The 25,222-nt window shown below is 43.9% G+C and overlaps 1 protein-coding gene across 4 annotated transcripts in view; it reads right to left on the bottom strand.

Moving 5' to 3' along the window:
- Positions 1–1,995: 1,995 nt before the first annotated feature.
- srgap2 (SLIT-ROBO Rho GTPase activating protein 2) overlaps positions 1,996–25,222 on the bottom strand; it is a 65,110-nt gene continuing 41,883 nt past the window's right edge. For 2 of the 4 annotated variants that reach the window (XM_033625866.2, XM_033625868.2), the window contains exons 3-23: positions 24,608–24,770; positions 20,093–20,155; positions 17,705–17,920; positions 17,211–17,339; positions 16,676–16,897; positions 15,640–15,741; positions 15,330–15,527; positions 15,145–15,229; positions 14,493–14,520; positions 14,175–14,205; positions 13,380–13,440; positions 13,105–13,182; positions 12,860–12,994; positions 12,656–12,761; positions 9,148–9,372; positions 7,626–7,705; positions 7,036–7,234; positions 6,145–6,282; positions 4,730–4,952; positions 4,523–4,633; positions 1,996–4,432 (exon numbers count right to left, since the gene is read on the bottom strand). In XM_033625866.2, coding sequence (XP_033481757.1) covers positions 3,875–4,432; positions 4,523–4,633; positions 4,730–4,952; positions 6,145–6,282; positions 7,036–7,234; positions 7,626–7,705; positions 9,148–9,372; positions 12,656–12,761; positions 12,860–12,994; positions 13,105–13,182; positions 13,380–13,440; positions 14,175–14,205; positions 14,493–14,520; positions 15,145–15,229; positions 15,330–15,527; positions 15,640–15,741; positions 16,676–16,897; positions 17,211–17,339; positions 17,705–17,920; positions 20,093–20,155; positions 24,608–24,770 — 3,151 coding nt within the window. In that variant the 3' untranslated portion in view covers positions 1,996–3,874. Of the gene's footprint in view, positions 4,433–4,522; positions 4,634–4,729; positions 4,953–6,144; positions 6,283–7,035; positions 7,235–7,326; positions 7,493–7,625; positions 7,706–9,147; positions 9,373–12,655; positions 12,762–12,859; positions 12,995–13,104; positions 13,183–13,379; positions 13,441–14,174; positions 14,206–14,492; positions 14,521–15,144; positions 15,230–15,329; positions 15,528–15,639; positions 15,742–16,675; positions 16,898–17,210; positions 17,340–17,704; positions 17,921–20,092; positions 20,156–24,607; positions 24,771–25,222 lie in introns of those variants that run through there. The other 2 variants (XM_033625867.2, XM_033625869.2) reach the window with 2 other exon arrangements.

Consider the following 25,222-nt stretch of genomic DNA (forward strand, 5'->3'; position numbering starts at 1 on the left):
TGTGTGTCAGTGAATATCTGAGTGTGTGTTGGTACATGTGTACACATTTATATGCTGCTAACCAGACTGCTCTAACAGAGTTTTGTTACAATAAAGGATCTATCTATCTATCTATCTATCTATCTATTTGGAAGGACAACTGTTGTTTCCCCAAGATACCTTTGAACCATCAGACCCTGAACTGACTTTTTAGAGTTTGTTTTATCCCTATTTAGAGATTCATCATTTTTATTTCTAATTATTTAACCCACCTGTGTTTTCATCATAAATGTGAAGAATCAGATATGATTGTGTTCCCACGTCCCTGTAGAGTCAACATAAGTGCTGTCATCACGTCCTTTTAGTTGTTCCATTAATGTTGCCAGGATTTGTCTCTGATATATCTGCAGTGTCGCCCCCCTGCTGTTCAGCATGACAGACAAATTCCCAAATTTGATCTGTAACTGGTAGAAAAGATTTCCACACACTTACATCTACGCAGATCTATCTATGTGAGGAAATATTTTCTACCAGTTTGGACTTGATGTTTCCAGCGCCTTGCCAAGACCAAGCTGGGTGGAGCGGTGGTTGTTCTGCATGAGCACATATTCGATCTGTAAGATCTAATTGATACCAGTCAGTTTATAAACCACCTCAAAGTGTATGTGATCTGATACTAGTGCACTCTGTTCCCCGACTTAAAATCTGCACTGTTTGGAAGTCATTGAAATCTTGAAGGTGTAGCCTATTTTAGAGTCAGGCGGGCGATTTAAGATGTTTATTTTCTTAATTACAGTGAGTAAATGATAATATAGATCAATATTATTTAATGTTTATATATGGTTTTGTATCTGACCAACCCTTTCCATGTTCACTGTCTGTTGCTACAGACACTGTACAATGTGTCTACCTGTTTGTCTGCGTGTCAGTTATTAGTTGCCTGACAAGATTCACTCATAGCTTTGTTCTGTTGAAGGGGAACTCCACCAAGTTCAACTAACTCGACATGATGCATGCTACTTAGCCTGTAAGTGTAACGGTGGGAGCTTTCTGAAGTTTAAAAAACATAACCCTGATGATGTCATTAGGGGTTTTTTTTCTATTTTTTATCTCAGACTCAGCCTAGGACTATGTATTTTTAAAAGAAACCCTGCATTACAAACTTGAGGTGTGTTGTTTTAAAAAAGTAGGCATTTAGGAGACGAAGAGGGTCTACTGAAAGATGCTATTGAAGTTGCATCATGGGAAATGTAGGATTGAGTACTTTTGGAGTTTAAATCTGTCTCATCTGTCTATCATTATTTATATCGATATTTCATGGATGATTTTCTGTAATGAAATGCCAGTTTTCTTATCATAAACATCAAACAAGACTCTTTATAGCAAGCAATGTTTATTAAAAAACAGATCTACTACAAGAACTACACATAGAATTATATAAGGCCTATTTGATTAAACTACTATTGCTATTACTGTACAATATTGTACCAAAAAAGAGTGTACCTCTGTAATGTACAACATTGTATATACAAAGTACATCTGAACACAGGATTCTCCAGTAATACAGAGACAACTATAAATAGATTTGACATTACAGTCTTTTTTTTTTTTTTTAGTTCTGCTGTTTTCAAATGGACACAAAAATGCATATTCAACAATATTCAATTCCGACAAATCATCCCCACACAGTTAGTCCACACGCAAGCCAAGTTGTTCAAGTGCACGATGATTGATTTGAGATCGAAGAGGGTCCCAGCTCCCCTTTGACGGCACAGCCGGGACAAAACACACCAACCAACCACATGCATGTTTGTATGTCGATGAGGTGAGTTTGTTTCTCACCACACACACGGTCACAGTCCCTCCAGTTGTCACGATGAGGTAAAAGCAACACAAATACACCAGGTAATACACGAACAGTATACAGAGATAAAAAATAAACCTTAACAAGTATAATTCATTACCTGGTAGAGAGCATACAGGAATGCAGTATGTGCTGTGTTTCTGGGGGAAAGGGGGGAGGCGTGATGGGAATATGTGAAGCAAAAATTAGTTCAATACTGTTTCAAGAAACAACAAACAAGGTGTTATTCAGTTTACCCTGAATGGTATGTGTCCACTTTTGACGTCAGTGTTTGCAAATGTATTCACATATTCCTCAATTCAACATCAGATCTAATTTTAGGATACATTTTAGCAAATAATATATGAATATATATATAAAAGTTTTGGAGCTTCTCGTCCTCTTTCTACTTAAAGCTGGTCGGCCACGAGACGAGACATGTCATGTATCCCTGCAGGCTTTTTATCTGGTCACATGTACACAGTGCATATTTATTCAGCGCTGAGGCTGCTGGTACAGTCGCTGTTGGGTGGCGTCCCTTTATGATGGGTGGTCAAGGGGTGAGGGGGGTGAGGCGCATACACACTCTACATCCACGCATGCTCACACAGGCGCACACACACACACCCAGACAGCTACACAGTTCAACATTTTAACCTTTACAGATTCTGAGCATTACTTAACAACTGGGAACGAAAAGAGAGTAACAACAAAAGCAAACTTTGCTTAAGAACGCATCGGATGAGGTGGTTGGTTGTGCTTCTATCTAAACACACTCAAGAGGATCCTCAGCTCCATGCTTCCAGTTATCATGATTATTAAACATACATACACACCATTAGAATAATATAACCCTTTTTTTTTACTGTTAAGTCTGAAGTATATAGTTAAAGGAGCAAGCTGTGACTTGTGTTTGAAGTTGTTTAGTGGCTGGTACTGCGAGATATATAAAGTGAGCCAGCTCGCCATAGCGGCTGCTGTCTATGGCCCCAGCATGCAAGGAAAACCTGAAAGGTGTTTAGCTGCCACAAAACACCACCACACACACACATTTGGAGAGAATGTGTGTGCTTGTGTGTGTGTACAGTCCAACATTACGTATAAAAATGCTGGGTTTCAGTGGTCCCCTACACACGTAATAGAGCTGCAGGAGAGAAGCAGCATAATGCCTCAAACTACCAGCTTTCTGTATTGCTTTATATGTGTATTCAGAATTACTATTGGCCATGTTAGGTTTTGGAGAACACTGTTCCTGCTATGCTCCTGTTGTGGGACTAGTACTGAACAGTAATTTAAAAAAAAAAAATCACCAAAATATCAAACACTGGAGGAAGAGATAAAATAAAGCTCTCGATCACATGACTTACACTGATATTTTCTTTCCTTTCATCATCTCAAAAGTCCACCTTTATCTCCAGCCTTCCACTTCTGAAGCAGCGAGTCAGTGTGTTTTCGTTTCTATGCCGAGAGAGAGCTTAGCATTTCACAGTCTATTCTCAGGAATCAAACACTCCCTTCCAGTCCGCTAGTCGTGGGTCATTAAAAAGAAGAAGAGAAAAAAAAAACTGTCATGTCTACTATACAAAAATCAAACAGTGCTTTTTGTTTCTCACTTAGATCTGTGTGTAAAGGCAAGTAACACTCCTGCACACCCACTCAAACACAATTTCAAACATCACAAACTAGTGTATGTAAGCTGAAGGTCAGTAGGAGTCCTGTTCCCTTGTAAATAAAAAAAAAAAAAAAAAAGTAAATCCAGTGATGCCTGGGATCTCTGCGGTGGCAAAAGAAGTGTCTCTGAGCGATGATCGCTAAACTGCGCCATCTGATAGTTGACCTGTCGTAAGCAGAGCTGCCAGGAGAGGGCTGAAAAAAATCTTGACACTCTAAAGGGAACATGGTGTCTTAAGAACTCGCCTGGACACCATGAAGTGAATGCTACACATGAGTAGTGGGTTAGGTCTTGTGTGAAACAACGAAGTGCTTTCTGCACCTGCTAGAAGAGCCGTAAGAATTTGCAAGAATCAGCAAGGTGGGTCAGAGCGAGAAGTCCTAAGCCGGGCAGGATTTGTCGTTAGACTGGGGTGGAGGTGGAGGAGGAGGGGTGTGAGGGAGAGAGTGTGTGTGGCCTGACAGTGGAGGGGGAGGCGTCGGGGGCACAGTAGAGGTTGGGGAACCCATGGCTGGACTGCCACCTCCGCTCTTTGGGAACACCACCGGCTTGGGCCTTGTCGCTGGGGGGCGAAGCTCTCTAAAGGAGGGTACAGATGAGGAGAGGGAGGAGGAGGAGAGAGAGGGGGATGTGGCGGAGGGCAGGGGGCTCCGCGGCTGGCTCTTAGCCGGGCGGAAGGAGGAGGGCACGTCGCTTGCGGAGGAGGCGCTGCGCTGCAGTGGGTGGGCATGTGAGGAGCCCCCCTCGCTGTCCCGTAACAGACGGGAGTGGAGTGGACTGGAGGGCTCCGAGGCTCCTCCTCCTCCTCCTCCTCCTCCTCCGCCACTCACACCTTTTAGCTGCTCCAGTGTATCCAGGACCACATCGGGGGTGTGTGTGTGTTTCGAGGTGCTCTGTCTCTCCAACTTACTGAGCTCACTCATCGCAGCCTCGATATCCTGCAACATGAAAGGCAGACAGAAACATATTATCTTGTGCATGCAAATACCCAAAGTAGCAGATGGGGATATAAGCGACCTAACACGCACCTGTGAGCTGGGCTCCACCTGGGCTATGACCTCAGGGTCCAGTGGTCTGTGGTTGCTGAAGCTCTTGGATCGTCCTGCTGAAGTTGTCTTACGTAACTGTGGACTCTCCACCTAAATGTTCACAATACCCTCAATTAAATTCTCGCCACATTAAACAAAATAGTCCTTTCACTACATGAATTTGTTGAAGCTAAGATGTCACAGTACCTTGGTCTTGAGAGAGGAGTGGCGGGTGACAGAGTTGAGGATGCTGTGAGCACTGACAGGTCGTTTGTCTCCAGTTTCTTTCACCAGAGCCCCACCAACAGGAAGAGAAGCCGTTCTCACCCCTCCTCCTCCTCCTCCCCCACCGCTGGCTCCTGGACTCGTGCTGTCGCTCTCTGAACGGAAGGCTCTTCGGATGCTACCAGATTCTGGACGTTTTCTCATCCTGAATAAGACAAATATTAGAATACAATAGATTATATCTGTACTTTCCACTAATGGAACCAATTTTCTTGGCTCACCAAACACAAGAAACAACACAAGCATATAGACAAGATCACTGAGGCCAAAACACACTGGCGCCAACTGGTGCACACAAAACATACGCCCAATTATTTTCAATGTACAACCAAACACTGCGGCTGCTACACGCGCCTCGGTGCTCCTGGACGCGCCGCCCCACAGCACTTCACACCTCATCCTATTTCCAGCCTCGCCTCCCCTGAAAAAATGTTATTTTTCCCCCACTGATTCCTTGTTTGCACATACTGGCTCCTGTCGAAGCTCTTGTACTCTGCTGCCGTGGCAGCTCAGCTCCTCTCCTCACCATGGATGTGCTGTATAAAGAGAACTCTGTTGCTGTTGCTGTCTCGCGTGGGTGTTGAAGAATGAATGAGGAGAGGCTCGTTAAAGTCGAGAAATATCCTGAGCTATAAGCCCCACAATCCTGTCATTATAAAGACAATGGCAAAAAAAAGATATTGCCTGGTGAGCCACAGCTTTGGAGAACAGCTCTTTGGGCGAGAAATCAGGTTTAATTAGTGAGTGTCCACACATGATTTTAAGCTGATGCATAGGTGGAAGAAGTACAGATCTTTTAGTTAAAGTAGCAATAACTGTGTGTGGTCTTCTGTTGATGTGCTGCAGTGTGACGTGACCTGTTTGTGCTAGGGGCGGCATTTCACATGCGTCACATAACGCACCACACCAAAGCAGTGCCAGTGTTTTTTCAGCTTCATAAACAGTTTCCACATTAAAAACAGTTTATGTCAGTGTCTGCAGCTTAAATCTCATCAGTCACTTTGCTGAGTGAGGAATTTTGATGGAACTTGGGATGAAGGACTTCTTAAATACATGTTAAGAGGGATTCTATAGTGCCTCCTGAAGCTCCAGAGCTCAAACTGGCTGAAGAGAGAGCAGGAACTATCTTCCAGGATGCTCCTTGCTTTCTTTCTTATCCTTTCTGTTAAGAGTCGGGTCAAGGGCTTTTGTGGCTTGCCACATATTTTGCTTGATGTTGACACAATCATAAAGTTTTTTCTTAGATCTACAGTTTCAGCCAATTTAGGGGCAAAAAAACTATGAAAACAACAACAACAAAAGCTGCAAATGAAAATCTACAAAATACTGAGACACACTTGTTCAGGTTGGCCAGGTAGATGTCTGCCACATGAGCTCCAGTAGGAGAGGCAGCGCTGCCTCTAGTAGACACTCTCTCCTCCAGCAGGTCCCTGCTGTCCACATCAGGCTTTGGACTTCCCCTGCCTCCATCAGTCCTGAAACATCCAAGAAATAGTTTACAAATCACTGCTGTGCCTTCATATTGCAAGTTGAAGAGGAGAAACTCTTTCTGTCTCTGATACATCACTGCGTCTTGACTCATATGATGTAAGGAAGCGTGAGTCATGACAAAACTGTTGTCCTAATTGAGTAATAAACACAAACACTAGTCACCTTTTTCAAAACTACAAAGTTTTTCACTTCAAAAATAACAAGACACTTCAAGGGGAAATCCAACATTTTTCAAACTAAGTATTCTATGACTGATCTAGATAACCTTTTACTCACCACCTCTGAGTTTTGAGAAACACAGACTCTATCAAGAATAGCTACAGTTAGCTCAGTAAACATGAGCTTCACACAGTCTTTGTTTACTTTTATGCAGAGTCCAAAGTATTCCCGTGTAAATCCCTGTGGCCATAGCCACAAAGTGTAAGAAATCCTCACACTTAATATAAATAAACCACAAGGAAGCTGATCTGCTACGATATGCAGTTTCCTACGTATCACAGCAGATCAACTTCCTTAGCGATGGGGATTTCCAGTGGATGACTCTCTGTGTTTGCTTTTGGTCAGATCAAAGAACAAGCCTCAGTTGTCTTGATGTTTTTTTATGGGAAGCTCTTTGCCAATCTCTCAACAGAGACATGAGTAAAATATTATCATGATCAATAATCACTACAAAAAAATGTATTTGTTATTCTGTTCTTTAATGCAGACATTTGATGAAGACTGGTGACAAATCTTACGAGTCTTGGACCACGATGTACTGGTGTGGCACTAGTCCATCCACCCCGTTATGTCGTCCCTCCCACCAGTCGTCAGACGCCCGCTGGTACAGAAGCAGAGACGCGCCCTTCTTAAACGACAGCTCCCGACTGGTCCGGCCTGAGTAGTCAAACCGAGCGATGGCTTCGAATGGGTCAGACTCTGAAACAGCCAAGGAGCCTGAGAATCAGAGGATGGTGGACAGACACAGGAAGTGGCAGAGAAGCAGAGGGCGGCAACAAATGAGAGAGAGAGAGAAAAGAGATGTGGAAGAGAAGGGAAGCCAGATTAGCGCATAGCAGGTTAGTGCTGCTGATGCTGATGCTGTGTTTGGTGACTGCACAAATGTTAAATAATGCTGAGCGGTAACAAAGCAACACAATGAACAGGTTACTGGGAGAAGGTGTGAGCGGGTTTAAACTGTTAGAGCTGTAGTAACTGGTGAGAAAAGCAGGATGAGATTACTTTAACTGGTTGCAGGAGGAGACTGACTTCATTTATTACAGTGGATAAAGTATTGCATGTATTCATATGTGTGTGTGTGTGTGTGTGTGGGGGGGGGGATACGCACCATCTTCGCTGTTGTGGATGACAGAGACGGTGTCAGGCGCAGGCTCCTCCACAAGGGGGGGCTCACAGTGTGGACTGTCACTGAGGCGGACACACAGAGCAGATGAGGTTAGAGGACACAACAGCAAAAGGCTCAGACTGACAACATGTGTTGATGACTCACAGCCTGACTTCATATTCCTCTTGCACATCACATAAGCTCACACTGTATGCACCGTGCAACTACTTAGTGTCAAGATTATAACCGTGCTGCAAACCTCTCCACTCCTTGAAATAAAATTTTAAAATGTGCTGTCTGTCTCTGCTTGGATTTTAAGGCACTATGAGATCTAGAGCTGAGTTTGGGTTCATCCAGGGCCGCAGCCAGGAATGTACTGAGGCCATGAAGTCACTCCAAGGCATCCTCTATCCCCCCGCAGAAAACTCTCAACTGTTCAGTTATATTACCTGTTAATTTTACTTCCTAACATTACCTACACTGTCAGTAGGGATGTCACGAGAACCAATACTTTGGTACCGAGTCGTTGCCGGAATTCTGAAAACTGGACTGTATTCGTTCTTCTGCGGTACTACTTTATTTAACCATTAAGTCATTTAATTAATTCATTGTGTGTAATCCAGGTGCTGACAAACCCCAAGCTGAGCTCTGTTAGATACGGTTCCCAGTTTTGGATTTATTGGTATCAGCGCCTTGTGTAATGAGTTTTTCTTTTTTATGTCCCTGTGTGTTTTTAAATGTAGTATGTGTTTTTTTATGGACCCTGAGTCTTCTCAATAAACTTGAATTGAATTGAATTGAATTGAATTGAATTGAATTTACTGGTTGGTTTAAAAGTAGGTAGATTCTGCTAAACTCAATCTACACTGAGTTTGAAAACAACCAATTAAATACTCACTATATGTCCATTTTAGTTGTTGAATGTAGACTCTCCCTAGGTTGCTAAAACTTCCCAGTTCCTATGAGAAGTACAGTATTGACCACATGGCCTAAATGACTGCTGTGGTGCAACCAAGCCCAGCCATGCCAGCGTGATAAGATTTTCTGTCTATGCAGCTCCTCCAGTGTGACGAACAGTCTAAACAACGGCACTGACTGGCAGTAATCATAATAACTGGTGCTGAGCCTTGTCATTACAGTAAAACTGAAAGTTGGCCCCTGTGGGTGCTGTGGTGTGTGTGTGTGTGTGTGTGTGTGAGTGTGTGCATGCTGTGCTCTCCCAGGCTGATGTGGTCAGGCGGTACTTTAATCTCCTATGTGATGGAGGGTAAGCTGATCCTCGTGGCCCCCTGGCCCTCAGCGGAGCAGACGAGCTGAGCTCCCCCATCACTCCACGGCAGCCCCTAAATCAACCACCTGGCCCCCTTTTTTTCTGCCCTCCTCATCATCTCCAAGCCCCCTCTAGTTAGATACCAAATGGACAAGCAATCCCCTGCTGTCCTGCTAGCCTTAGCAATTTAAGTTCCTGCACTACATGACTTATTAAACGCCCCTCGCATTACACACTCTCACTCCCCACCCTCACCAGAAGTCATCCCCAGCTCCAGGGATGGTGTAGATGGGGCCCGGCAGGTCCTGCGGTCCGGGGAAGATGGTGTCATGGTGGATGATGATAGTTTTAATGAGCTCGTTGACGTGGGCCTGGCAAGAGACCTGGTCATGGCCCTCAGGGACAGACATCAGGGTGGGACCGAAACAGATGGCCAGGTTGTAGGGGTCCATCATGTTCTCCTCGCTGTACTGGGACAGGCTGGGCAGAAAGGGGGGAAGCAGAGTAATTCAGAGGGAATTACCTCATCCTTATTTCTTAAACAGATAATATATACAAGACCGACTATGCACACAAACAGCCATGACATGTCATTTACAGCTTTCATCACCCTCTACTTGTGGATAAGCTGTGAATGCATATCTGTGTTTTGTTGCACGAGGTCCAACAGTAAACGCTCCCAGTGTCTGCATCAATACATCACTTCATTTGTACACTGTGGTGATGGAGGCTCTGATGATGTGAGTATGTTTCAGTGTGTGAGAAGAAGCAGGAGCACTGGGGTGACCATAAATCACTAAAGGAAGAGAAGACGCTCCCCTTCTGTCTCCGCTAGGTTTACCCAGGAGTCTCACATTTCAGGTCTACCACATCCCTTTTCTTTGTCTCTCACTCCCCTTTGCTACCTCCCTCCACTGAAAGGCTTATCATGTTTTTTTTAGGGACGGACTGGACAGCGTGGAATATGCGCCTCGTCATGTGTGCATCGAAAATCAATTTTGGATGTATATTGGATGATGCAGAATAACCACCACTCCAGCCAGCTTGGTCTTGGCAAGATTCTGCAAAGATCCAGACTGGTAGAAAAAGATTTCCGCACACTTGCATAGCATACAATGTGTATTGGATAAAAATATATATTTAACCAACGCTGTATCAAACAAAGTGCACGTGCAGAAAAATGTTTTGTGAGATTACTTTTGGTGGAAACTACTTCTTACAATGACACAAGCCCTCCTATAGCTTACTTTATTTTAATGGCCTCTACACAAGCTTTTTCAAATTCTCCTTTATTGGCCACTGCTTTGCGGTGGAGTCTGTCCTCGTCTTTTTAAGGAGCTTGGGTTTGTGGCTGCTGTGAGCCCATTAAGACTGTATATAATACTAGGCTATACAAATAAACTTGACCTGAAGTGGAAAACTGAATCTTGCCTCAAGGACACAAGTTCCTGAAGTAATGACGATGCAGAAATGTTCTTTGCACTTTGGACTTTCATTAGGGTTTGTACTTGACTTCCCACAAAAGGTTAAAGGATGTTTAGATTTGGAGTGAGAGGGCTAAATGTAGGCCTTTAACCTCATTGTGGTGTTTATGAAACTACTGACAATGTATGGGGGAAATGTTAGCAGATGTCAAAAGCATGATGATGCTCCTTAACTGTTGAAAGACTCTTTCATATGACCAATACATCGTTGGCTATTATTAGGCTTATGGTGATGAAAACTGTTTTTTTTTGAAGTCAGTAAACTTCTGTATACTAAAAAATGTTTTTGTACACTGATGAATATTTGAAAATGACTTTAAGGGGTAGTATGCTGTGACACATATTAGCATTAACTGAAAAGGCCCAGAAGTATGGCTGTTTTCAGTGGTCGGAGTAATAGTTGCAGTCTTTTCAACCCACCATACTCCGACTTGCTTAGAGTATGCTTAAAGTATACTAGGACTACAGCCTCATTTGAGAGAAATATGGAATATGCAACTATGCTGAATATCACAGTAATGATATTACTTGTGATAAACAAACAGATAAGCAAGTGTTTCTGCTGCTTTGACTACAATGCTAAAATACAATAAATTTCTTGTTACATTTAAAATATAAAAAAAAAAATATTTCCATCATTCTTTCATCGAACAAATTTAACATTGTACTGAACACAAAAGGCAACAACAACAACAAAAAAAGAGAATGATAGTTACATTTTAGTGTGCAGTTTTCTACTGATACTCTATTACAGTGGTTCCCAACTGGTCCAGCCACGGGGTCCACATTAGTTCAAGGTCCCACAGTTTAATATATCCAGCGTCATACTTGCATTTGGCTATGTCGTTGAGCTAGTTTGCTGTTTCTGTTATGTAGCTATCCAGTAGTTACTAACTCTATAGCAGAGAACAGCACTTCAAAATGAAAGCTCTGTGACGGAAATTCACAGTCCTTCAAAAAAACAAAATAGTTTTTTACAGAGCTGACACATTCGCAAGTCACTTGAGGTCCATTCAGAATGGACCCGTGACCCACTTTTGTACCACGACCCACCAGTTGGGAACTGCTCTCTTACAACTAACTCAAAACTCAGAATCTCTAAGTGTAGTATCACAGTCTTTCACAGTGCCTTGTGGTGCAAGCTGGCGTCATGATGACGATAAAGAAAGGATTTTGTGCAGCCATACAGTGAACAGACACTATAAAAACTGATGCATGTTGGGTGCTCAGCTGAGAGTATTTATTGTGTGAGACCATTGTAAAGCAAACCTGATGAAGCTTGAGGTGAAATGCATCGTTCACACAGGGGATCTACTCTGCTTTTCTGTCTTATACATAGATACAGTGAAGAATGTTCATATTGAATGTGGCTAAAGTTTCAAATAATAACATTAAACATATGTAAAACATGTCATCTTGGTTGACGATGTTGTAAATTTTGGTTCATATTCCTGCTGGAACATGTCCACTTGTGTTTAAAAGCTGTTACTGGTGATTTTTCACAGTAGAACATGCAGCTACACCCAGTAACAGTCATTCTGCAGCTGCAATGACGGTGCAGAGACACCAAGATATGGAAGACCTGAAAACTCTGACCAATCAGAGCAGACTGTGGTTTTTGTTAGGGTGCTTTAAGAGACAGGCACTAAAACAGAGCGTTTCAGACAGAGGGTGATACACTTGTTCCAGCACAAACAGTATAAGGCAATAAAGTGTTTTTTGACCATTGAAGCATGTAAACATGTTTTAATAGAAACAAAAAAAAATGAGCAAAATAGCTCCTCTTTAATAAATTTGACCTTTGAGTGTGCAAATTTTTTTGGTTTAGTTTTATATCATAATTTGTTTTCTGATGTTGGTTTAATGTGACAGTTGTTCTTGAGAATGCAGCTTTTGATGTTAAGCTGCTCCCATCTCGCCTCGTTTGTGAGCTTTGTCCAACAACATTTGGCTTCTTTGGAACAGTACGCCTCAGGGCTGAGGATATGCCGAAACTCAAATATAACAAGTGGTGACTGTCACACCGGTTTTACTGTGCACAATGTGTAGTTGCTTTTGTAACAGTCAATTAATTCTTTGTTTTATACAATATATAATTTGCAATAACGTCATAGCTACTAATGAAGAAGAGAAATCAATCTTCTTCCAACAACTTCCTATAACCACTTATTGGCAGAGCAACTATTATTATTTTTTTCCATTGGTTGACTTTAGTTTCTTGGTGTGTGTGTGTGTGTGTGTGTGTTTGTGTATGTGCTTGCATGTGTCCTCCCACTCACTGGTTGAGGAAGGCGAACAGATATCTCATAATGATGAGGGTTTTGCTTGGCAGAGATTGCAGACCTTTCTTAATGTGGACTGCCCGCTCCTGGAGGCTCTCCATCGCTGGAAAATAACACAGCCATGACACCCAGGAGATTACTCACACAATCAAGCCCATAAATACACACTCACACAAACAGAGGAAAGGATGAGAGACTCACAGACACAGGATATGAGGTCATGGAAGACTTCCTTAGGGAAGAGGGCTTGGTCCAGTCCTCTAAAGTAGAGCTTCAGAACGCCAGCAATGGAGTCCATGTCGTGGTCATTCTGGTCCCCTGCCAGCGGGTCCTCACCTATATCCAGAAAACAAGACAGAGAGGAGAGAATGGGAGGGATAATAAGGCACTGGTCAAACTCAGTGTGTTTAAAGTGCTTGGGGTTTCCTGTTGAATGACAGTCTTACCTCTCTCAAAGGCATTCTTGATGTCATTGACTTCCACCTGAGAGCCTGACACTCTGAAGATGCCCTCGTGCTGCAGACCTACACACACACAGGTGTTTAAATCAAAACCGTTGGGGGGATTTTACATATTTTGTAGTTTCACGCTAAGAAGTTCTGGTAAAATTCCCACTTTAATCTGATCCCGAACCAATCACACTTGACTCAACAATGCAACCAATCAGTGCCCAGGAAAAGCTGATGCTAAACCTATCACTTCACTGGAGAATTTCACTCACCATGGCGACTGATGAAGCGGATGCAGCTCTCGACCATCAGAGGGATGGCCTCGCCAGACTCCTGAAATAAGGGGAGAGGAATTAACTCCCAATGATGGAACACACGACAGGAGGCCGGTGTGTGGAAATCAAACACAAGCGCACTTTCTTGTCAGGAGGATTTCCGCACACACGTCTGCACATGCACATGCATCAGTGCACACGTTTGTGTGTGCGGGGCGAGAAGGGAGGGTGGGCACGGTACCCAGCTGTTGCTAGGAGACGGCGCATTTTCCTTTTCCCTTTGTTTGTTTGGGGTTTCCAGAAATCTCTGGGAGGTGCAGCTGTGGAAGGTATTTTGGCTGATATATGTGCCCATTGTAATGCAAATCCCATTGTAGTTTTAATGTGTTTAAAACATGACTTTCGTTTGAAATTAATGATCAAATGATTTCTTTGTAAAGTGAGAGCTGCTGGCCAAAACACGAGCTATCCACAAGGGGGAGCCACAAACATGAGATTCCCTGATGGAGCAGTTGGCTTTTGATCACTAATGCCTTGCTTCACGTTGCATTACAGTACACCAGCAGACAGATTTATCTGTAGACATAATTGTATTTGTGTATTGGGTTGTATTAATCTGAGTTATGTGATAATAACCAAAATGCTGTCAACCTCTAGGTGCCCATACACCCTGTGGGCAGAGGATAATGTGAGAAAACATGTGGTTTGAGTTAAAAACAAAGCTTCAGCAGGCTCTAACTGAGACGCTAACAGCCGCTCAGAAACAAAGACACACTTCTGACAGATAATTACCTGCTTCCGTACCGCCGAGTTCCTCCGTCCGCTACAGAGAGAGAGAGAGAGAGAAAGAAACAGCGCTCTGTCATTATGTCTCCAGAGAAAGTCTATTTATACTCACACAACTCTGGTAACGCTCTATTTGTATGTACAGACACATATGCACATGTGTTGAAAATATCTATAAACAGTGACAGGGAAAATAATACTCCAGGTTGCCAAGAAATCAAGCTCAAACGCTGCTATGGTATATGCATGCGTGTGTGTGTGTGTGTGTGTGTGTGTGTGTGTGTGTGTGTGTGTGCGCATATTTCCTTCCTTCACCACACCTACCTGGCAAGGCAACAGTCAGTCTTCTGACCTAAAGGGGAGAGAAACAGGAAGAAGGGGAGGGGACACGGAGAGAGAGATAGACAGTTATAGTAAAAGCAGGACACATGAGGAAACAGCTTGAGATGGACAGAAACAGGGAAACAAACTTCCCACTGAAGCTGTATACACACACAGGTTTTCCTGTAAGGTTGTGGAAATGCATACACATTCGGCCCTAAGGAACACCCTCATCTCACACTTAAACTCACAGCTGCATCCACATATGGTCACTGTCACTGTGACCTCGCCCTCCACTCATTCGCACACACACACACCCACACCCACACAGCGCTTGTGATTATTAGATATATTAAACCCACTCTGCTTGTCCTGATGTGTCCCACTAAACCACTCATCCCTCTGATCTGCTGCTTGTTCCGCCTCGAGGCACTGGGCCTTTTCCTGAATCCATCTCCCTCCTACTGGGGAGGCTCCCAGTACGCACGCATGCGCACGCACGCACGCACGCACGCACGCACGCACGCACGCACGCACGCACACACACACACACACACACACACACACACACACACACACACACACACACACACACACACACACACACACACACAGGACACAAGGATAATGTCTAAAAGGTATGAAGGACACTCACTCTCTCCCAGGGTCTTGTCGATGAGGTCATGCTTGGCCTCCAGCTTGGTGATCAGGTTCCTGCCTTCCAGAAACTCCTTCAGCTTCTACAGACACACACACACACGCACACTGGGGTCGCACAATGCACTACACTAATGCACAAATGTTCCTGATAAATCCTCCATGACCGTAACTAGCACTAACCGTGAAGTAAAACTGCTCCGTCTCCTGCTGATTGGCCCGTCGTTTGGCTAGACTGGGCTTGCTGAGATAGGATTCGCTGAAAGTGGACTTGACTGACTCCATGCTGTTGCTGTGATGGAAGCACTCTGAGACATCGAAGTCCTCCACCGTCACCATGTCTTGGATGGTGGACAGGGTGGCCTCCATGGTTTTCTTCACCTGATGGGCAGGAAGTGAGAGGAGAAAAGATAGAAAGCAAAAGCTGTGATTAACACACAAGACGGCTGCAAGAGGTAAAAAGATCAATTAACAATATAGAGAGATGTCTGACCTCCTCATTCTCAATCTTGAGTGTCGAGAGGCGGGACTGCAGCTGCTGACACCTCTGGAGCAGCTCGCTTTCCAGCGCCTGCTGTGCGCACAACACTCCCATCTACACACACACACACACACACAGGAACACAGTGGAAAGTTAGACAATTAATAATGTGAGATAACAGCATCACAAACAGTCATATCATAACATCATAACAGTGCACTGACTTAAAGGGATAGGTCAGATCCTTTGAAACAGGGTTGTATAAGGTACTTATCCATAAACAGTCTATCATCAACAGTAAATGTTGGCTTGGTACGTCTCCCGTTTGGAGAAGCAGACAGGAGTACCGCTATGGAAGCTAATGTACTGCTGTGGATGGGGGCAGCAGCAAAATGTATTTTAGCCACTCAGAAGAAGGTCTACAGAAAGAATTGTTAACAGTTTAAGTGTGCACTACATTGAGAATATTTTCATCACTTTACCTTGCTGTCAGCCCTTTCCAACAGGGAAGCACTTAACAGCTTCAGTTTCCCATCCACACTGTCATAAAAGCTACCAGATTCCATTGAGGAAAACAGTAATTTTGCCTCACTTAACACAGGAGCTGCTGGTATAACGCTGCCTTGATCAGTTCGTTTGTTTGTATTATTGTGTGACTTTAGTGATTCTGAACTAACTCAGTCACACAACCAAAGTTTCACTGGAGTCTGGCACTAAAGAGAGCGACAAAAACAGCTTCAGTTCCCCATCAGAAATCTCTGTCTGATGACAAGGTTAAGTGGTAAAGAACTTCCTAAATATAGCATACACTAAAACACATTTTGCTGCTGCCCTGTCCACAGCAGTACATTGCTTAGCTTCCTTGTCAGCACTCTAGCCTGCTTCTTCAAACTGGGGTCGTGCTGACCACCATCTACTGTATGTAATCCAATGACTATGGGTAAGTACTTCACACAACCCCACTTCAAAAGATCTGAACTATCCCTTTAAGCTTCAATAAGAAGAAACAACACGCCTAATAAGAATGACTCGAGGAGCACAACTGTACCGTGTCTCCCATGTGGGACTGGAAGTCAAAGCGAGCTGGGGGACAGAAGACATTGTTGTAGGTCTCCATCAGTTTCTGTTTGTCCCCGTTGGCCTCCAGACTCTCTGTGGCTCCCTCCAGTGTCTCCAGGCCGGAGTGTTTCGACGACTCTACGTTCTGTTCTGCAGATAGGTAGGTCCTCAGGGCGCGGTGCAGGCTGGCGTGGTAGCCTAGGTCACAGCACTGTCACACCCACACATAAAACTAGATTAACACACATGGTGATATGCCAACACTGCAAATATTGCTGGTAAAAGAGAAATTATATCAGTGGACAAAGAAGAGCAAACGTGCAAAGAGAGGTGACCGGTCTGCTGCCTTCATTAGGAACACTGAAGCTAATGTGAAGAGACTGATCAAGAGGCCACCAACGGCTAAAGCACACACACACACACACACACACACACACACACACACACACACACACACACACACACTCACTATGTCGACAAATGTTAGCTGCTCCCACAGAGTAACATGGTGTGTTGATACTCACGTCAATGATGTCGGAGAGGTCATGGATGTAATATTTGAAGACGCAGCTGTTGGTAGCCTCAAGAGCTAGCAGGTACTCATTCCTGGCCTTGATGGCCTTCAGCTTGTTCTCTGTGTACTTAGCTTGTCTCTGATAAAACCCACAGACAGATTGTACAAAGAGAGAGAAAAAACAAATTGTAGGGGAGGTAATGAAAGAAATCAGAAGAATGGTAATGACAGGTAGTGAGAGGGAAGGAAGGAAGAGGGATAATAGGTGTTAGAGTGAAACGCCTCAGTATTGATTATGGATAATAAGAAGTGGAGAACCATGTTGCTGTGACAGGCCCCAGCTGTAGCAGACAAGGTTAGCAATAACCCAGTCGTGCCCTCATAAATCATTCATGAGATGCACATCGTAAGTCAGTGTGACAACAGGTGGAGCACTCTGAAACAGCTTTCCTCTCTCTACCCGTTGCCCCCCCACCCCCCCCAGCAGGGTCCGGCTCCACTCACCTTCTCCTTCATCTTCTCGATTTTCTTGACACTGGAGCGTCGGACGGGCTTCTCGTCGGTCTTGATGCTGGCCAAGGTGTCGGGGGAGCGCGGCGTCTGTCGGTCGTCTTGTCTACCAGAGCGTCCCATCTGCTTCTCCTCCTGCTTCTCCGCCTCCTTCAGCTTGGACTCGGCATTGATGCTGTCAGTGTTGTACATGTGGTAGGTCTTCATCACCTGGGAACACAGGGTTGAGATTTGCAGGTAAACACGAGTGTGCGCTTTGCCCCAGTTTATCTCTTACTTCAGTTTTTGGCTCAGGATCAAAAGCAGTTTTTCATCAGTCAGCATAATGTGGGGCACCGAGGCTCAATACACAAACAGCACAGTCTACACAGACAGATCTTTTTGGCGCTGGCATTCCAAAATATTGCTGCGAATGAGTCACACAACCAGCCTCCTCCACTGTACAACACCAGTGACATGGTGGTATGAGTTTGACATGAAGAGTTAAACACATGAAACAAGTGTGTGTGTGCAGTGTCAGCCTTATTCCAGTGACCACCACCGGAGCAATCATTACTGCTCAAACCCTTCCAAAACATTGCAGACAGACACACTGCTCCGTCTGTGAGCATGCATGTGAGCATGTGCGCGTCACTCAAACCAGATCTATTTCTATCTCTTACTATATACTATAATTACAGCACAAGACCTGCTTTTATGGGCCTAGCTGAGCTGCAGCTATACAGTTGCTTGCTGCTCAGAGCTGTGCCGTGAGAGGAAACTTTGCCCACACACACAAACACACACAGACAGACAGAAAAACACACTCTGATTGCCTCAGTCTTTTTGGCAGTACCATAGACATGTGTAACCAGACGCTATGGAGCCCCTGACAGCGTGAGAAGACCAAAACAACAGACAGTGATGATGTCTGAAATATCAATACTCAGCTCGGACTATCCAAATAGTAAAAACAGTGCCTTACAGTAGAATGAGAGTACAGTGTACAGAATATTTAGAGGCATTCTTTGTAAAACTTTGATCAACAAGAGTCTACAGCTATGCTAGCGGCTCCGTCAGGCTGCACTTAGCCACAGTGGCGCTTTGAGCTAAATGCTACCATAAGCCAGCATGCTGACACATTCACAATTACAGTGCTAACACGCAGATACAATGTTTACTATGATTCCGTTTGTCGTCTTAACATGCTAACATGCTAATTAGCCCTGAACACGTAGCACAGCTGAAGCTGATGGGAATGTCATTAGCTTTACAGGTATTTGGTTATAAACCTAAGTATTGGACAAATTAAAATTCTGATCTGATGATGGCAGTTACTAAAGCTGCTTTCACACTACGAGCAACAAAGCAACAGGCTACAAGTCATCTTTAATGGCGGCCAGTGACATGAAGCTTCAAAGTGCCACCCAATATTTGTCCCTGCTTGACAGGCGTGACACACTGCGAATCAAAACTCGCTAGCCTAAACTTTTTCAGCACTTCAATGACACCATGAAGCATCAGCCAATCATATGTTTTTGTTTCTAGCACCACGCCAGCTCCCTGTGTATTGCAGTGCACACAGAGATGCCAAGGGGCAGCAAAATGTGACATCTTTGTTGCGAGTTGCAGAAACACACAAGCCCATGACGAAGCAACAAGGGCTTGAGCGACACTTCAGTGGCCACTCTGTGACTACTTAGCTGGCCGCACTGTTGCTTTGTCAGTGGTAGTGTTAACAAAGCATAAGGGATCACCAAAGTTAATGTACCAAATTTGATGGCAATCCGTCCAATAGTCATGAGGAATTACATTCAAAACCAAAAATATGAACCTGCTGGTAGTGCCGCAGCAGGAAGAGTCAGGTTATCACCAAAATTAAAGCTTCTTCCTCTGGAGACCATCTTAATTCATCCAATAGTTTTTTGCTCTGTTTTGTTTTGTTTTTGTGATCAGATTTTTACAATAGTTTATATTTGAGATATTTCAGCCTGGACCAAAGAGGAGGACATACCAAACAGCAGCTTTTCCTTGAGCCAAGCCGCTAGTCAATCTTTATGTCGTGTTTTTGTGTTGGCTATAAGCTTAGTGTTGTCAGCTTCTGTCATATCTAAATATTAAAATAATTGTATAATTATAATAGTACAATTATAATAATTAAAATAACTTTTACTTGCAACCAGTTCTTGTCGTAACAAACTTTGTACCTTTGGTTTTGAAATATACTGTTAAAGAATGTTGATAAGCACGTTTTTTAGCAGATTTAGCATCTCATAACACCTGTGAGGAAAAGACTGCTAAACCTGACACTACTCTCTCCCTTGAGCTGTACAAGTTGCAAGAGATCACAACACATAATAATGGATCCACATATGTGATTGCCATGCCAGTGGTTTTTCTTACCGTGTAAAGCTCATTAAGAACTTTCAGCAGGTCCTCTTGCAGCTGCACGCCGACCTCTTTGCTCTGAAGGGACAGAGAGAAAAAGACAGATTAATGTAGCTCAGCGTCATTACTTGCAGCTTCTACCGTCCGTCCATCTACCTGCTCATCGCTCTGCCGACTAATGACATCCACACCCACTCAGTCATGTGGTCAACCCACTGCCACATCATCAATCAAGACTAGATTATCTGGCTAAAATGGAAGTGGAGGAGTCGCGAGTCCAGATAAACGAGCAAGGCAGTAATGGACTTGATGGATTGTGGACTTTAAGGAGGAAGCTACAGATACTGATCTTTACATGTTGGCCAGGAGGAAAGAAGAGCAAGACAGAGAGGGCGAGTGGATGATGAAGCCAGAGACAGAGAGCGAGATGACTAAGTTGAAAAAGATAAAAAAGAGACAAAAGAGGGAGGCCAGGGAGTAGTACAGGCACTACCATGCTCCAGACATAACTGCCCGGGAGCCACTAGTGACTGATGACTTCACAACAACCCACAGATCAGAAGACTCTATACACATACACAAGTGTACATACACAAACAGCATAGCATTCACAGCTCCTCTTATACTTTTAAATGGACACCATTTAGACTGGGTTTACTAATGACGCAAAGAGAGGCATGAACAAACTACAAAGGAACCACATTTGCACACACAGACTCACCCAAACAAAGCTGACTTAACTTGAAATCAGACAGATAAGAGAAAGCAGGAGACAAGCATGAGGGGAATAAAGGAGATGACAGAAAAAAGCAAAGACAGTCAACTTTAAAAAAAAAAGTGGCTCAGGAATGCAGAATGAAAGCAAGAACAGATTTCTCTGGTGCATGTTGAGCATCTGTCTTCTCCTGGAGGAGGGCACAGAAGGGGGATGGGTGGTGCTGGTAAGCTGGGGGGAAAAAGGTTAAGGGTGGTAAGGTGATCATGATATGAAGGTTAAGAAATGGAAGGAAAAAGAAGGTGATGAAATGCTGACAGAGAGAGGGGGAGGTCATGGAGAAAAGAGGAGCAGAAATCATTATCATTAAACAATCTGGAAAAATTACAGAGGTCAGAAAGGTCAGCAACAGAGGGAGAAAGAGACAGGGAAGAGATTTACAGTAGTGCAGCAGACCAACGAGGTAATGGGATAACTGTGGCTGTCTTGCCCTTGCTCTTCAAAGGGACTGTTCACAGTATTTTTTCTCTTACCTGTAGTGCTATTTATCAGTCTAGCTTAATTTGGTGTGAGTTGCAGAGTGTCGAAGATATCGACTATAGTGTTGTGAGCAGTTTCATGTAGGAACTATTTTCCTTCTACCAAACTACAACCACTAACTGCACCACCACACAAAAGGAAGTGTGCATCTACTCATTGACAAGGGGCTTGTGTACATGACAGCGCAAGATGTAAATATTAATGGTGTCCTCCTCTGCTGAGCTGTAACGTTAGCTTGCCCACTGGTGCTAGGAGAGCTAGCAGAAGATAAACGCTTCCGTCTATGTGGTGATACAGTTGGCAGGTGTAGTTCGGCAGAGAGAAAATAGTTCCTACACGAAACTGCTCACAACAAGGTCTGAGAATTATCTTGAGTAATCGGGTCATGATTTCTGGAAAGAGACATTACTGTTGAGGTTTTCAATTTATTTTGTTTTTGGCGCTCTGAGCACCACAAGCCCATCTAGTTCTATTATACTGGAGAGAAAGCAGACATCTCTACGGCTGATATCTCCAACACTCAGTAACTCACACTAAACAATCTCGATTGATAAATAACACTATAGGTGAGAGAAAAAAATATGTATTTTTGATCTGGGGGGAACTATTGCTTTAAAGTGCTGTAGAAAGCTCATATTAGGTGACAACCAGCCAGACTACAGCCAGTCAAAAAGCAGTCATCCATGGCTGAGCCCTCCTACTTATCAACTGTGGATCTTGACCTCTGGGCTTCTCATCTAGCCCGTGGTCGTCTGTCTGGCTTGGCAAGAACCACAACAGAAACTAGAATCTAGCACGCTTCATTAGCCCCTGATGTCTGCGGTCCAGTTTGAGACTGTGTACTCATTAATACAGTTTGACTCATTAGTACTCCCTCTCTCTCAGTGACGAGATCTCATAAACACTCAAGCTGCGCTAACAGTATCATTCTGCACTGCTTTCCACACCGGCTGAGAGGAACGTGATGACTTTTGACAATTTGTGTCGTGAATGTTCGTCTCCTTGTGTGCTGTGTGTGTCATGGCCCCTGGCACTGCTGGTATTCACGCCACTGACTGGAAATGTTATAAATGAACTAATTATCTAGTTAATTAGCCATGAGAGCATTCTCTGTGTGTATGTGCGCAGCCTATTTGTGACCCAGACATGATTGGAGCAACTCTCATGCCAAAGAACAAGCAGTGTAGTAAAAAGAAATCAATGTCCATGACTCAACCAAGAATGAGAAAAAGAGAAAGAGAAAGTGTGGGGTTTTGAACTGGTGTATCAGATGAAGTCGGAGGGTTGTGCATGTGTGTGTGTGTTCTCATCGCCTGCGATCAGACTGTAAATGTAATTGTAAAATAGTTCAAAGACGACCTATCAGGTTGGAAATCAGCAGCCTCTGCCGTGACATTCCAGGCACACACTGCTTCACTTTGCCTCACACACACTTATCTTACTTTACATGAAAGGTGTTTTCCCGATTACATTCCTGTCTTATACCCTATCCTTAGCCCGCCTCACTTTGATCCTTACCTTAAACTTAACCATCTTTATTTTTTACCTAAACCCAGTTTGAGGCTATGTGTTCTCATCCTATGAAGAGGAAACAATTAGCCAAAATTACCTCAGCATGAGAGATGTCATAGCCCTGAAGGTGATAAGGAACAAACAAAGATGCATAAAGGGATGTCAGCAATTAACTGCTGAGAATATTTTTGACTAGTTATGCATGTCGGGTTAAGGTTAGGTTAAATTTGCTACTCTTCAGTTTACCACACTGCACACCACCCAGGTCTGGTAGGAGCTAGCTAGCAGTGCTGCTCCTCTGTGGGTACCACTAGTAACACCATCCCAACCCACAAGCATTGCAATGGAAACACTGTACCCACTCTCCAGCCTTCTCCAAGGTCACCCCAGTGAGTAAGTAGCTGAATTGCGAGCCGCAAACCCCGTTTAGCATTGTTAACTAGATCTGTTAGCACTGTTAGCACTGTTAGCAGTGTCACCAGGGCTGGTGGTGCTTACATAGATTACAATGCTAAAGGGGTTCTGCAGCTCAAAATGAAGCCGTTTACTCTGCGGGGCGATCTGGGGGGAGATCGGAGGGTGGCTAGCATATTTCCGCAGCGGTAATCAAGAATGAGCGGCACCGCTAGCCAGCTCCCACCCGACCCAGGTGTGAATTTGGGTTTCCTAGGATAGGGAAGGCATGACCCATCCTACTTTGCCTTACTCTGCCTCTGATTGGCTTATCCCAGCATTCTTACTCTTACCAATCCCACTCCTCTTGCCTTAAACCAAGTCAACCAACAAAGGTAACAAGTAGAAATAAAAAAATTAAAAAAAAAAAAACAAAACAGAAAATAAAATAAAAGACAAGCCACTTGCATCACAAAACATTAAAATTTCATCATCTCTTAAAGGATAGCACTTTGAGATGTGGTGCTACAGCTCACTGAGTCAATGGAGTGCTGGACTAAAACTAAAGGCCTCTTGTTTTTCAAATCATTTTGCATCCTTTCTTAAACATTAACCTGTTAGTTACTAGTTAATGGGTATCAGGCTGTGTTGAAAGCAAAATTAACCAAAACTGCAAAAGGGGTTGCACTAAATAACTTAGCGTAACATATTGAGGAAACCCCACCGTTAGAACTACAGTAGATTACAAGTATAAAGAACAGACTCACTCACAGTGAATTCCTGCTTACACCCCTCGTGTATTTGTCCAGCCTTGAGATGAACGAGCCTTGGTATTTGCTGTACAAGGTCACAGTAAGCTCTGATCTCCAGAGAAATCTCTTCATCCCCTCTCTCTTTTCTCTCTCTTGTCCCCATGTTGCCCCCTCTCTCTAACTATATTCCACTCCCCTCTGTTCTCTCTTTTTCTGTTCTTCCTCTACATGTCCTCTTTCTCACCATCACTCTGCCTCGTCTCTTTTCTCTCTCTCTTGTCCTGATGTTGCCCCCTCTCTCTAAATATATTCCAATTCCCTCAGTTCTCTCTTTTGCTTTTCTTCCTCTACATCTCCTCCTTTTCACCATCACTGCCTCGTCTCTTTCTTCTCTCTGACACCAGAGATCAGAGAAGACAAGAATCAGGCTACTGTATGAAACACAGACAACATAAACTCTCTTGGCCTGATGTTCAGCTGACTTGCCGTCAGTCAATAAATCAGACAAGACATAAAACAGATGCTGGAGATGTGGACAGACGGGGCAAAAACATGACACGGATTCAGCATAGAGAGATTGACTCCTGCTGCGTCTGTGTGCATTTCAGTGTGCATTACCTTCTTGAAGAGACGTCCTGAGTCCTCGCTGATCTGTGCGAAGCGGGGGATGATGTTGTTGAGGTAGAGGTCGGACAGTGTGGCATGGTCGCGGCTCTCCCTCTTTACCTGAAGCAGCAGCAGGTTCCAGCAGTTCACTGGGGATAGAATGCTGTGCTCCTTCCTACACACACAGAAACAGAAACTTAAAATGTGTTCAAGGACCTCCAAGAATCTTTTCAGATAAATTACGAGCATTAAGTCTCTTTCATCTTTTAATTTCCCCTTTTATCCTGCTGATACACACATAAAGGCCAACTTCATGTGAAATGCAGAAACACACTGTTTTCACACAGATGAGACAAGGCATTGGAATAAAAGAGGGAGGGAGAGAAAGCCCAGACAGATTTATGCACAGAGCAGCCACACACACACACACACACACACACACACACGCGCACAGGGTCGATGAGCCAGCCCAAACAGGGGATTCAGCCAGGGTACAAAACCCAGCAGGAAGAGGTAAGACTCCCCCACAAGCACAGCTGTCGCAGAAAGAGAAAAAGGAGGGAGAGACATGAAAAAGACAGAAAAAGAGAGATTTAAAGACTGTAATGATTTCGGGAACAGCTAACA

The sequence above is a fragment of the Epinephelus lanceolatus genome, chromosome 1, assembly GCF_041903045.1.
Source record: "Epinephelus lanceolatus isolate andai-2023 chromosome 1, ASM4190304v1, whole genome shotgun sequence".
Taxonomy (NCBI): Eukaryota; Metazoa; Chordata; class Actinopteri; order Perciformes; family Serranidae; genus Epinephelus; species Epinephelus lanceolatus.